This window comes from Dipodomys merriami, unplaced genomic scaffold, assembly GCF_024711535.1.
Source record: "Dipodomys merriami isolate MVZ:Mamm:240054 unplaced genomic scaffold, mDipMer1.0.p SCAF_5, whole genome shotgun sequence".
Taxonomy (NCBI): Eukaryota; Metazoa; Chordata; class Mammalia; order Rodentia; family Heteromyidae; genus Dipodomys; species Dipodomys merriami.
In genome coordinates, this window is record NW_027206068.1 from 29,021,300 (window position 1) to 29,036,536 (window position 15,237).

General features: G+C 40.3%; 1 protein-coding gene across 3 annotated transcripts in view; it reads right to left on the minus strand.

Annotated features, from left to right (window-relative positions):
* Dnajc2 (DnaJ heat shock protein family (Hsp40) member C2) overlaps positions 1-12,975 on the minus strand; it is a 36,458-nt gene extending 23,483 nt beyond the window's left edge. Inside the window, exons 1-3 of one of the 3 annotated variants that reach the window (XM_069996308.1) lie at positions 12,788-12,975; positions 9,942-10,132; positions 3,098-3,173 (exon numbers count right to left, since the gene is read on the minus strand). In XM_069996308.1, coding sequence (XP_069852409.1) covers positions 3,098-3,173; positions 9,942-10,132; positions 12,788-12,851 — 331 coding nt within the window. In that variant the 5' untranslated portion in view covers positions 12,852-12,975. Of the gene's footprint in view, positions 1-2,438; positions 2,489-3,097; positions 3,174-9,941; positions 10,133-12,206; positions 12,226-12,787 lie in introns of those variants that run through there. The other 2 variants (XM_069996309.1, XM_069996310.1) reach the window with 2 other exon arrangements.
* Positions 12,976-15,237: the final 2,262 nt, after the last annotated feature.

A 15,237-nucleotide genomic window follows, 5' to 3' on the forward strand; every position in this document is an offset into this window, starting at 1 on the left:
CAGTGGTAGAGCGCTTGCCTTGAATGCATTAGGCCCTGGGTTCGATTCCTCAGCACCACATAAGCAAAAAGAAAAAAGCCGGAAGTGGTGCTGTGGCTCAAGTGGTAGAGCACTAGCCTTGAGCTGAAGAGCTGAGGGACAGTGCCCAGGCCCAGAGTTCAGGCCCCACGACCGGACGCAAAAAAAAAAAAAATCTCACTGACAACATGTAGTAGACACACTGTTTTTGGAATCTTTTTTTTGTTTTTGTTTTTGTTTTTTGTTGGTCGTGGGGCTTGAACTCTGGGCCTGAACACTGTCCCTCAGCTCTTCAGCTCAAGACTAGTGCTCTACCACTTGAGCTACAGCGTCACTTCCTGTTTTTGGAATCTTAAAAGTCTGACAAGGGACTTCTTAATCTTTTGCTGAAAAGAAGCTCTGTTTCACTTTCCTCTGACGCTGTACTACTATTTTTGTCCTACATTTATATTTCTTCCTAATCACTGTTATTGGGACCTTATATACTAATCCATTCATATTATGTTATAGGATTCTACTGTCCTAATTTATACGTTAGAGGTGGGGCAAAGGAAACAATGTTATCTTTTTTAACTAATATGGAAAAAAGGGCCAATGAACAATGTAAATTCAAATAATAAAGCAAAGGCAATGTAGGAATAGCTGTTTATTAAAACTTCAGGCTTTTCCTTCTACCCCAATGCAAAAGGGGCTTTTATTGTACACTACATTGTACATTCACCTGTACATTACACCTGTAATCCCAATTACTTTGGGAAGTGAGGCAAGAGGATCCCAAGTTCAAGGCCAACCTGGACAACTTAGTATAAGCCTCTGTCTCAAATATTAAAAATAAAGGTCTAGGGAAGTAGACCACTGTTTGAGCACTTGGCTAGCATATTCAATGCCCATTGTCCAATCCCCCAGACTATGAACACACACATAAATCTCTTTTGAACTTTTAAAATCTTGATATGGAAGTTTTCAGTTAAAATATATAGGCTAAAATTATCTAGAAATTTCAAATTATCACACTATATCTTCTCTGACCATGTATATTTCAATACCAAAACCATATAAATTTAACTATCATTATAGTGTTCAAGTACTTTCTCTGAATTCATTATATAACTTCTGGTAATTTCCCTTAGATAATAAGAAAAAAACTTAATCTTTAATTGATTTCATAATTTTCTTTAAACTTGCTCAAGTATATTAATAAAACCTTTTAATAGGATGTAAAAACTCAAGGGACCTCATCTGCTATCAGATTTATTTTTTACTTTTCTTTTTTCCCATTTCTTGGTGTTCATTTCCAGCAATATCATTTTATCTGATCAGACGTAAATAGGCATTGTGCCTTTCTTTTCCCTCCTAACAGTATCTTCCTTTGGTCTCAGTTGGTGTAAATGCTTAGAGACTTGTATAATTTATGACATCTCAGTGTATTTTAGATCTAACTTTCACATATGAAAGAAAACATGTCCTATCTGTCTCTATGAACCTGGCTTACCACATTTAACATGATTTGTTCTAGGTTCATCCATTTCCCTGCAAATGACATAATATTCATTCTAATGTCTGTGTAAAATTACATTGCGTATTGGTACATTTTTAGAATTCATCCAACTATTGTAAGGCATCTAGGCTGTTTCTATAGGTTGACTATTGCAAATAATGTAATAATGAATATGGATATGCAAGTGTCTATGTTGTCCTGGCTTGTGAGACTTATTTTTATTATATTTGTGTTAATAATTATGGATTTAAAAACACTAATTTTATATCTCTAGTTTGGATTACACTTTCAAAAAGCTGTAAGTAGCAACTACCCAGTTTTTAGAGTCAAAGGTAAAAGAATGACAATTTCCTTCAGTTAATACTGACAAAATACTGGAAGTGGCGCTGTAGCTCAAGTGGTAGAGCGCTCGCCTTAAGCTGAAGAGCTGAGGGACAGCGCTCAGACCCAGAGTTCAAGCCCCACGACCGACAAAAAAAAAAAAAAGAAAAAGAAAAAATACTGACAAAATACTTAACAAGCGTAGTAAACAATAAGGAGTAACTCCTGACAGTTAACAGTCTGCACAGATGCTGCAAAGCTGTTTGCATAGAATACTCAAAATCGAATTTCAGTAAGCATGGGACTGTTTCTTTCAAAAATCTATATGCCTCATGACATGTTTGATATTTATTTGCTATTCTTCCTTATAGTACAACAGCATATACTTTTATAATGAAATTGAATTTTTCTGGCATTTACATGTATCACAATGATTACTGATACATTAACATGTTTTACTAAAACCATGCAGCCTAGAAGTCTCCACTAGTAGTTTTCAACACCATTTCTTATTTAGCCATGTTCATTCAGGTGTAACACTTTCTCTTCTTGACTGGCCTGGGGACTCCCTAATTCCTTTTCCAGATGGCCACAATCTTACCTCCTCTGACCTCAATATCCATTCTCTACAGTGGAAGGCAGAACATTCTCCTAAGATAAAACACAGAAAACTAATCACCTTCACCTTTTTCATTAAACTTCACTAAGTAGGTGATCTGAATGTGTACAGAAGTACGTCCATAAGAATACAAACAGGACATTAAGGCATATTAAAGCTTATGCTTTAAAAGGCATATGAAGACTAGATTCCCAACATTTTTCTCTCCCAATTTTTAACCTTGTTAATAAAAACAAGGAAGCTTTAAAGAAATGGTGTCATGAACAAAGATGTTACCTTAGACCATAAATTAGTATCAAAACACTAAAGTAACAAAGTAGGGCTTCTACTAAGGAGAACTGTCCATCTTCTACTAAAGGTAGTTTGCCATTGGTAAAGTCTTCTTTATTCTATCTGCTCTCTCTCTCTCTTTCTCTCTCTCCTCCCTGCTCCACCCCGCCAATGCACACACACATTCAAAGATTCCTTCTCATAAGAAATTTCACACATTGCTTTCTGTTTCTGAAGGCAAAGGAATCTGGCTTATAATGTTGACACTGTAGAAGATGCTACTAAGAGGAAAATTATGGCTACAGACTACGATCTTCAAAAGAATAAATTTCCTATACTACTCAAATTATTCCAAAATAATAAGTACTTACGAGCTGCTTTGATCTGTCTCTGTGTAGCTTTGTATCGGACATGGCCAAGTCCAAGAACTGCATAATGATCTTGGTTCTGATAAACAAACAAAAGATTATTGAAGCAATGTATCTCCTCTCTGCTTATTCAAGTGACACTTCCATAAGAGTCCAGTGAGAAATTTTATATAAAATACATTCTGATGATTTGTATACACATAAGCCTAATAAAGACTCTGAAAAGACTTGTAATTCCAGGGAGGACAAAACAAAAAACCCAAGCAAACAAATTTGTAAAAACCCAGCATTGTCTATATTTACTTGACTAAAGAAGTCTCTCTAAAAACAGACAGTACTTACCTTCAATCAATGTAAATCCTGGAACATCCCAGAACTGAGAGATGTACATTACAATAGCCCCAGCAGAATAAGCCACTAACAATGAGTGTAGAACTAACCATGTGGAGTCAAAAGGAGGTAGATTGGGAAGAAACTTTAAAATGTGAGGGAGGAGGCTTCTCTGGATAGAAGTACTGCTTTCATCGATCCCCAGTACCAAAAAAAAGAAAAGACAAAAAAAAGAAGAAGTACTGCTTTCATTTCTGCTTTAACATCCTAGGGAATTTATAAGTGGAGGTACCAAGTAAGGCTGAGCTCCATAAAGAAGGCAAACTGGGCACTTTATTTTAGAGAAGGAAACCAGCCATCATAGGTTTTCATTAAGTTCAAGATTACAAGCATCATTATCTTGCCCATGTAATTGTAACCCCTCTGTACAGTATGTTCACAAAAAATTAAAATTAAAATTAAAAAAAAAAAAGATTACAAGCATCAAACGGAAGGGCTTTCTTTATAAGTAAGGCAATCACTGTGTGTTCCACTGTTTACTTTTCCACTCCCTAATCTCTCCAAAGCTTCCTCATACCTCCTACACCCTTCCCCACCCAATAGCTTTCAGCCCTGCCTCCAGCTTCACCAGTTAAAACTACAGTGGTTTCATCAAGTTAGAAGCATTAAACACATGTAGCATTTTTGCATATCAATGGCATTGTGAAAACAGCCAAAATCATCTATCCTAGAATCTTTCTACCTGCCTCTCGGTACCAGTAAATAATCTCTTCCTCCTTTTACAAGTGAGTCTGCACCATTATAAGGAATTACTAATTACTACACTCCTTCTTCTACATTGAAAACCGACCTGCAGTCTTCTCAAAGATTAGCATCTTTTGGATTCTACCTTTCAACTTGATAAAAGATGCTGTCATGACTCAAGAAAACCATCCCAAGACTACTCTTCTGGTCACTGCCTCACAGCTTTGCCTGTCCATACCTGACATCTATTCTCAATCACTCTTCTGTCCATTCCTACCTGAAGTATAATGCTTGGCTGGACTCAAATGTATTATGTACACTAGCTAACCTTGAATTTCAATTCTCTTGCTTCAACCTCTGAGTGCTGTGATTAGAATATATACCACCATATCCATGTTCAATTTCTTTTCTTTTCTTTTTTCCTGGTGTTGTGTCGGATTGCATCCAGAATCTTACACATGGTAGGCAAGTGATTTGCCAATGAACTACATTCCTAGTCCTGAGCCTTTTTTTTAATTATTATCAATTGTGGCTTTTACTTAACTCAAAACAGCACACTCCATCTTTGAAACATTATCTTCTTGAAAAAGAATTTTTTGCTTGTTTTGCCAGTGCAAAAGCTTGAATTCAGTACTTCATGCTATAGGTAGGCAAGTTATTATTTGAGCCATACCACCAATTAAGCTTTTTTGTTGGCTAATTAAAGAAAATTCTTACAAACTTTTCTGACTGAGCTACATTCAAATCTGATCCTTTGATCTGTCTCTTTAATAGGTAGGATATATAGTTGTGAGCCACAGTGCCTGGTTTCCTGAAGTTTCTCCGAATCCATTCCCAACTTCATATGGTCATTTTCAGTCATCTTTGCTGGCTTCTTGATGGCCTTCTTGATGACCAGCTCCTTGATGGCCAGCTTTGGGGTTCTTTTTCTCTCACTCTATGCTTTGATCCTAGGGGATCATAACTCATCCAAGGAGGATCGAATATACAATACTCTGTACATGCTGAGAAGTTTTCACCTAACCAACTCCAGAACCCCAGCAACTAACTCTAGCAGACCTCTCTTCTCCAGGCAGAGACACAGCATCACCCTTTGTCTAACTTCCCAGATTATCATCTTCTCTCTTGCTTTCCTACTTCTACACACAACACTGTACTCTCCCATTTTGGGGCCTCCTCTGCTTTTTATCCTCCTCTTTATGTAATAACCCTCTTATCCTTCAAGGCAATCTTAAATAAGGTGATGATACTTCTATGTCTCTACTTTACTATGGGCAGGAGCCATGGTTCAGTGATAGAGTACCTGCTTACCAAGCACAGGCCCTGAATTAAAATCCCAGTATTGCCAAAAATTAAACTGAAAAATCCAAAGTGCTTAAAACTCTAATGCTTACCACTGACTACTACTCCTGATTTTCTCATTTACTCTCCTACTTGCCTTCTTTCAAGTTGCTTCTCTCTGCCTCTGCATAAGCTCTCTATCTAGAAGGCTATTTTTTTAAATTTTATTGTAAAGATGCTGTACAGAGGGGTTATAGTTACATAAGTAAGATAAAGAGCACATCTCTTGTTGAACGTTGTTGTTCACTCCTTTTTTCTCCCAATATCCCTCTCCTCCCTGACTCACCCCCTCTAAGTTGGAAAGTTTATTTCCGACAAAGTGTCTTGTGAGTATCTTTGTTGCAATGGCTCATCCTTTGTCCTTGTTCAGCATTTTGTTATTCCCCTTCCCTTCCGCAAATCAGATAAACGTATATACAAGATTCAGGGTACCAGAATCAAAGACAGAGACTGCCAGAGATAAACCAATGGAAAAAGAAAAATGAAATAAGAAAGAACAAGATACAGTACATCGATGACAACAAGGTCAACAACCAAAAAAAAAAAAAAAGACCTGCTGGAAATTAAAGCAGATTTAAGGAAGTAGAAAAACCTCCCATGCGCCTAGATTGGGAGAATTAACATCGTGAAAATGACAATACTGCCCAAAGCTATCTACAAACTCAATACCTATCAATATCCCAACAACATTCTTTTATGAAATAGAAGAAGCAAACATTCATATGGAACAACAGAAGAACCCCGAATAGCAAAAACAATCCTTAGCAGGAAGAACAGTGCTAGAGGAATATCAATATCAAACTTCAAACTCTATTATAAAGCTGTAGTTATAAAAACAGCTTGGTACTGGCACAGGAACAGGGCTGAGGATCAATGGAATAGAACTGAAGACCCAGACATGTTCCCACAGACCTGTATCTTCGATAAGGGAGCAAAAATTATGAGATGGAAGACAGCCTCTTCAGCAAATGGTGCTGACAGAATTGGCTATACACATGTAGAAAATTAAAGTTAGACCCTTATATATGACCCTGCACCAGAATCAACTACAAATGTATCAAAGACCTCAAAGTAAAAGCAGAAACCCTGAAAATATTACAGGAAGGGATAAGGGATACACTAGGGCTCCTTGGCACAGGTCAAAACTTCCTAAATAAAGATCCAGAAACACAACAAATCAAAGAAAGGCTGGATAAATGAGACTGAATTAAACTGCAGAGCTTCTGAATAGCAAAGGACATAGCTAGCAAGATCAAATGAAAGCCCACAGATTGGGAAAAGAACTTCTCTAGCTCTACAACAAACAAGGGTCTCATATCAAAAATATACCTAGAGCTCAAAAAATTAAATCCCTAATAACAAATTCCCAAAAAAGGCTTTTCTTCTTGATCACTGCCTATCAGCTTTTATCTTTTAATGTTAAACTTCTTATTTTCATATCTAATCTATGGTAGTCACCTAGATACCTGATCACATCTCCTCTTATTCTAATACTTTGCTCAGCATTTATTGGCCATCTGTTCACTGGAATACAAGCTATATAGAAGCAGAAATATTGACTTGTTCAGCACAGTATTTTTAACACCTAGAATAGTATTTGGCCCATAGCAGGTGCTTGATCCACTTATGAGCTCCTCAAGTGAGTGAACCCTGTTACCTTGCTGTGATGTCATATACTCCTTCCTGTACCTACTGTCCCACACTTTCTTCTCACTCATAAATCTCAAAAGTCCCCAATTCCATCTTCTACTTTTATATTAGTTACTACCTTCTATCATTTTATTTACAATCCAGTTATGAAAGAATATTTTACATTTATGTCTCTACTTCATAATATCCTAATTACTTCTCAAACCACTGATAGTTTTACTGAAAGTGTTCAATAAAGTAACTAAAATTTCTGGCTTGCCAGCCGGGCACCAATGGCTCATGCCTGTAATCCTAGCTACTTAGGAGGCTGAGATCTGAGGATCTCGGTTCAAAGCCAGCCCGGGCAGGAAAGTCCGTGAAACTCTTATCTCCAATAAACCACCAGAAAACCAGAAGTGGCACTGAAGCTCAAGTGATAGAGCGCTTGCCTTGAGCTGAAGAGCTGAGGGACAGCACCCACGACCGACCAAAAAAAAAAAAAAATTCTGGCTTGCCAAATTCACTGGCTTTATCATTTTTCATTCTCACACCATACTCACACCTCTTTAAAGCAGCTACTTCCTTGAGACTTCCTCCTCCTCAGTTGATGGAAGGAGAGTGCCGAAGTAAACTACTGTCAAACTAACAAATTCATTTTACTTTCATTTCTTTAAACCGTGCTATCCTCTCTCTTTCTTTATCCTCAAAGTATGAATTCTTTTCTTTCAAATCAGATAATCAGCAAATATTTCAAGTACTTATTTTTTTTTCTACTCAGATGCCCTACCTCATTAAATATTCAAAATAAGGGGCTTTTTTTTTTCTTCCTTTCCCAAATGAAACAGGTAAAATGTTTATGATAACATCAATTAAAAATTTTTTTAACAAAGAAAAAAAAAACTTCATTTCTGGTTTTGGGGGTTTGTCAGTCGTGGGGCTTGAACTCTGGGCCTGGGTGCTGTCCCTGAGCTCTTCAGCTCAAGGTGAGTGTTGTACCACTTGAGCCACAGAGCCACTTCTGAAGATGAGTCTCAGACTTTCCTGTCTGGGCTGGCTTTGAACCCTGATCCTCAGATCTCAGCCTCCTGAGTAGCTAGGATTACAGGCATGCCTAAACCACCAGCACCCAGCTTCTCATTTCTGTTTTTTGACAAGGTTTCACTATACAGCCCCGGCTGGCCTTGAACTCATGATCCAACTGCTTCAGCCTCCGAGTGCTGAGACTACTGCTACTACAACACTACTACTGAGTGCTGGGACAACAAGGACAATGACGATGACAATTACTACTACTACTAACACTACTATGCCTGCCCCAGGAATTCTTCTTATTCACTATTTGTTTAGCATTTACCAAGCACCAAGCACTAAAATGCTTTTCAAGCTTTTTTAGTTGTCACTGGGCTTTGATTCAGAGCTCCCAGCTAGCTAGGCGCATCCTATCATTTGACCCATGTCCCCAGCCCTTTTATACATAAGTTCTTTTTTGACAAGATTTTATGCCTTGACGCAGTTTTGGATTGTGATCCAACTTACACCTACATAGCATCTGGGATTACAGTCATGCACTGCCACAACTAGCCCACTAAAGTGCTTTGTAAATTTTTTCTTTTTTGTATGTGCCAGTACTAAGGCTTGACAGAGATAGTCTTATGGACATTCCTGCTAGGGTTGGCTTTGAACTGTGATTCTCAGATCCAGCCTCCTGAGTGGCTATGATTACAGGTGTGACATACCTGTCCCCAGATCTATGTATCTTTTTGTTAGCCTCACCAAAACTCTTTGAATTGTTGACAATCTCACTGAATTTACAAGAAAAACATGATACTAAGATGTCCAATAACTTTCCCGAAGTCACACTGTACTAAACTATAGAGGTAGATTTTATGTAATGCACTCTTAATTCCAGAACCCCCACACAAAGTATGTTTGTCTACACTATTCTCAGTGGCTTATCTCATTCATTTCTCCCAACCTCAACTACTACGACCTATATGCCAATGACTTCAAAATGTCTTTGGCTTTAATCTCTTTATGAAGTCACAGACTTCTTTCTAACTATCTATTAGACAGTGTTACCAGTACAGTATTAGAACAATTTTGACATAGTCAAACTTGGACACAAACAACACTCCCTGCAAAATTCCTTATCCTGCATCTCAGTGCTGGTTACTGACAGTACATATCATCCACAGGTCACTAAAACCAGAATACTGCCTGTTGATTCTGCTGGTCTACCCTTTCCAACCCAACATCTGTCCCCTTTCCCTCAAAAACCAACTACCAATTTGATTCAAGTCTCCAAAGTCCTGGATTTATGGGTGTGACCTATAAATAGAAAACTATTTCCCCTCTAACTGTGCCTCCCACTTTCAAGCAATTTTTTGTACTGCCAGGAGAATTATTTTTCTAAAATTAGCTTAGAAACATTTGATTGACTTCCTATTGTCCTTAAAGTAAAACTTAATTCCTTAAACCATAAAAAAAGATGTAACAGTTCCATCTAGAGTCTATTTCAGGTCTAATTTCTCACAACTATCTCTAATCTACTCTATTCATCTTTAATCCTCCAAGAGTCAGTATTCTTACTTCTTTGTGTCACTTCTATCTAATCCTTCTGCCCAGAACGCCTTTTCTCCCTTCTCTGCTAAACTAATTGCCAGTCACCCTTTTAAGACCAGCTAAAGTACTATCTGGGTGGCTAGGAGCCACCGTAAGACAAGATTTATTAATCGTATATCAATGTGAATACTGTTTTCTGTCTAAATGTTTTGACTCAGCAAAGCATTTGGATAGCAAATACCTTCCAGTCTTTGGGATCAAGTGTTTTCAGCATAGGAAACTCTTCTAGCTGCAATTCTTCATCTTCTGATTCCTCTGACAACTCTTTCTTATCCTCTAGTTCCTGAAAAGAGGCAGAAGCATTTCTGTTTCTCCTCTTAACAAAAGCTTCAAACCATCTTCCCACAGGTTCAACTCGACAGAGGGCAGAGGCTGCGATTGAAAATATTAAAGAGAAACTTCAATATATTGTGTGGAACACATTTATTTCAAAATGAAAAGCTTCCTAAGAATGTAAGATCAAGGCAATGATATCATCAGAATAAAATTTTAAAATCTTCAACTATAAAAACAATTGTGGTCACCCAGTTTACATGAATATTAGCAAGAAATTATAATTTCTAAGATTTACAGATTACTTCAACCTCTTCCAGTTAACTGACAAAGTAAAACATTCAAAAATCACATGTGGGCTGGGAAAGTAGCTCAGTGGTAGAGTACTTGCCTTGCATGCATGAGGCCCTAGGTTGGATTCCTCAGTACCACATAAGCAGAAAAGGCCAAAAGTGGTGCTGTGGTTCAAGTGGTAGAGTGCTAACCTTGAGCTGAAGAGCTCAGGGACAGCGCCCAGGCCCAGAGTTCAGGCCCTGCGACCAACCAAAAAAAAAAAAGTCACATGTGAAGAAGTTAAGGAATAGGAAGAAATGTTGCAAACTACTTTCCTTTTAAACTAATAATGGTAATAAAGCAGTAACAGTGTCACCAAGAGCAGCTTCAAAATAATTTTTTTAAAAAATCAGACAGGCACCAGTGGCTCATGCCTGTAATCCTAGTTATTCAGAAGGCTGAGATCTGAACAACTGTTTCTTAGGCAAGAAAGTCCATGAGACTCTTCTCCAATTAATCACCAGAAAGTTGGGCAAAATGTGAATAATATCTATCTCTTTCAGTTCCAAGAGTAAGCAAGAAAGCATAAAAGCTGGGGTGGGAATGTGGCTTAGTGGCAGAGTATATGAAGCCCTGGGTTCGATTCCTCAGTACCACATGAACAGAAAACGCTGGAAGTGGTACTATGGTTCAAGTGTTAGAGTGTGAGGGACACTGCCCAGACCCTGAGTTCAAACTCCAGGACTGGCAAAAAAAAAAAAAAAAAAAAAAAAAAGCATAAAATCACTTTGAAAACTACAAACTGTTGTAGAAAGGAAAGGCTTTACCTCTTTACCTGTTTCTGGGAGGTGAGGGTCAATTACCAATTACTGTAGAGCTAAACATATCAGCAATTCAAAAACAGTCACTAGGATGGGGGGGGGGGATGTGATATGTCATATTCCATAAACAAGCAAAGAAAGAGCTGTGGCTCAGTGATAGACTGCTAGCCTTGAGCAAAAGAGCTCAGGAACAGCGCCCAGGCCCTGAGTTCAAACCCTACAGCCTCACTAAAGAAGGGGAAATATTTTTGCTGGGCATTGGCAAGACGCTGGTGGCACAAACCTCCTAGGTACTCAGGAGGCTGAGATGTGAGGATGGCTGTTCAAAGTCAGCCCCCATAGGAGTCTGTGAGACTTTCACCTCCAATTAACCACTAGGAAACTGGAAGTGGCACTGTGGCTCAAAGTGGTAGAGCACTAGCCTTGAGCAAATAGAGCTCAGGGGCAGTACCCCGGCCCTGAGTTCAAGTCCCATTACACACACACACACACACACACACACACACACACACACACACACACACACACACACACACACACACACACACACACACACACACACACACACGGAGGGAGAGAGAGAAACATCTTTGAAAATCCAGTAATGAGAAACTCAAAGTTACTCAAAGTAAAGCTTTCTTATACACACATACACACACACACACACACACACACACACACACACGCACACACACACACGCACACGAAGAGAGAGGGAAACATCTTTGAAAATCCAGTAATGAGAAACTCAAAGTAAAGCTTTCTTATACTTTTATACTTCAGGGTTACAGTTTCTACAAAAAAAAAAAAAAGACTCCTCATGTTTTGATTGGAGAGATTAAGATTTCTACAACTTTACACAGGAGAGGATTCAAAACACGGTGAAGTACCACCTTTGTAGTTTGGGTGTGGCTTTTTAAAAAAAAACAACACTTTGTTGGTAAGATTCCACAGAAACAAACAATCGCCACGCAGGCCACGGTACACATTTAAACTGACATTTAACAAAGCGCCTATATGATTAGGATTATGGGAATTACAGAAGATTTCCCAAACGGGAGGCTCTAAATTCGAAATACCCGCGGCTGTCCGGAAGTCTCAATCTAAGCATCCCTCTAAGAACAGCGGAAAGGAGAGTTTCCCTCGTAGGGTCCAGCCTTTGGAAGTACCCTGCCGTCCCTTCCAGTAGCACAGGACAAGGACCTTTTACGGCTTGGCTGTGACGGCCCAGGTCTGGACTCTGACACTGAGAGGAGGAGCAGGCACTGCGGCCAAGCCAGTGTGTCGAGCGCGAGCACACGCCGCGGCTTTGTGCGACCCCGGCACGTGCACCCGGCAGCTGCTCGGCTCCGGGCCGCGGGCCAGGGGACGGACGCGGGGCGAACGGGGTCTTTCTGGGGCTCCCGGTGGGGAGCTCGGGCAGGGGGGTCTGTCCCACCCCGCTCGGCCCGACCGTGAGTCAGCAGCCCGGACAGAAGGCACGGCCGCCGGCGGCCCGCCCCTCTCCCCAGCCACGGGACGCGGCGGACGGCCCACGCCACGGCCTCGCAGGCCCCGGCGCCGGAGGCTGCAGCCCGGGGTGGAAGGGTCCTGCGGTGGCGAGCGAGGCCCGGGGCGGGGGACGCGACCGGGGCTCAAAGCCGGGGTCGGTGGCACTTACCGGAGGTCAAGGCGTGAGCGACGGCGGTGCACTGGCCGCCCTCGGCGCCCGGCAGGAGCAGCATGACGGCGCTGGCCCCGTGGAGATCGCGGCTCACGGACCGAGCGAAGCCCCCAGCGGCGGCCTCGGTGCCCCAGCGCTCCGGCGGAGCCTCGCGCCCAGGCTCCGCGACGCCGAGGAACCGGCGCGTGGAGACGACCGCTAAGCACTTCCGGGTTGGGTCTTTCCGGTGCGCGCACTAATCCCACCCCTACCCGCCCGCCGACGTGAGAGGCACTGGTTTCACCCCGGACTGTCCGGCTGCGTCGCCAGGGCAGTTGAAGGGACAGTACCTAGGCTCGCCGGTTCCTCTCTAACCTCAGGACGCGGCTAGCTTGGGAGGTCTTCCATAGTCAGTGCGTTTGCACACACAGGAAGTCAGCTCCTTTTACATTTTTGCTTAATTTTTGGCTTAATGTTGTGTAATTTTAAGGAAAATATGAGCCAAATCCTACATCTCCCTCCCCTCATAAATCCTCCTGATGTCAGAATAGCCAAGGAAACAGTTTGAAACACTGAATTTTCTGGTACTTCTACTTGTATAATATTCTTAATAGTTCTGTAGGAACTAGTATTAATAATACTATAGCATATGCACCTATAATTTTTGTGTAACTCTGTTGCATTTGTGATTGTCCTAATACTAATGATAGCTAAAATTTGTTGGGCATTACATGCATGATCTCTTTTAATGTTCATTTGGATAAGAAAACATTCTCTATTATAAACCACAAATACTTTTGTTATGCCCCAACATGTTTTCTTTCAAGATATTTCCAGTAACAACACTTTAGACTTTATTATATAGCAAATTTAACTGTATTCCTACTATTAAGCTTCACTCTAGAACTGAAAAAGGAACAACTAGCCAAAGAAAATCAGTGTGTGAAGGCTCTCTCCTATCTTGATCAGTCTGGGCAAAATGGACTTGATGTGCCACTGTTTAGCAAGGAACACTGGAAATTAGATAATCATTTTCTAGGAGTTACACATCCACTGTTAAATACATTTAATTTGTCTATGTCTACTGCATATCAAAACTGTCGCTTCAATTTTTTTAAATTTTTATTTATTTATTTATTTTTGTCAGTCATGGGCCTTGAACTTTGGGCCCGGTGCTGTCCCTGAGCTCTTCAGCTCAAGACTAGCACTCTACCACTTGAGCCACAGAGCCACTCCTGGTTTTCTGATGGTTAATTGGCATAAGAGTCTCACAGACTTTTCTGCCCCGGCTGGCTTTGAACCGTGATCCTCAGATCTCAGCCTCCTGAGTAGCTAGGATTACAGGCTTGAGCCACCTGCAGCCAGCTGTTGCTTCAAATTTGACATTATAAAAAAATGACTTGATCACTTCCCAAACCTCTCTTGACCCTTTATTAATTATAGCCACTATTAAAACATGCCCCAGGGCTGGGAAGGTGGCTCAGTGGTAGAGCGCTTGCCTTGCATGCTCGAGGCCCTGGGTTCGATTCCTCAGCACCACATAAGCAAAATGAAAAAAGCCGGAAGTGGCACTGTGGCTCAAGTGGTAGAGCGCTAGCCTTGAGCTGAAAGAGCTGAGGGACAGTGCCCAGGCCCAGAGTTCAGGCCCCACGACCGGACCCAAAAAAAAAAAAAAAAAAAAAAAACATGCCCCAAGGTGAAAACCTGACTCAGCTTTCTTAATATTAATGTACTTTTTCTTCTCACATTCTCACATCCATTCCTACTGCCATGGCTAAAAGTCCTAAGACTTTTTGTTTTGTGATAACTCATCAAGAAATTTCCTTCAGGGAGGGGGACTAAGGAGGAAAAAATAATGGAAGGGGTAACACTGATCAACATGCATTAATCTAACTTCCATTATCTATAAAACTGTAACCTCTTTGTATAACTACTTAACTTTTTTTTAAAAAAGAAACAATTAATTTTCAGAGTACAGTCCAGTGGTGGTATATATTCATATTTCCATGCAACCAATCTCCAGAATTATTCTTGCAAAATGGAAAGTCTGTTTCATTTGAGTAACAACCCTGAAATTCCCTTCTCCCAGTCACACCATTCTACTTTCTTGTCTCTATAAATTTAACTATTATAGGTATATGAGATAAAGGGAAGCATATAGCATTTGCGTTTTTGTGTCTGGTTTATTCACTAGTATAATATCCTCAAGGTCTATCCCTATAGTACCTCATGTCAGAGGTACTTGTCACTTTTATCATAGTTATATTTTGTCCAAGGATTTACCTGTAGATGAACATTCTTTGCCATCTTTGGCTGCTCTAGGCATGGGTATACAAGTATCTCTTTGGGAGTTTGTTCTCAACTATAGAGTATAAATTGTTATTGGAACGTCAGTGCATTTATCCATAGTGATTCTTTCTTAAACCAAGAGATTTCAAGAAACATGCCATAGTGAAAGTGACAAGAAA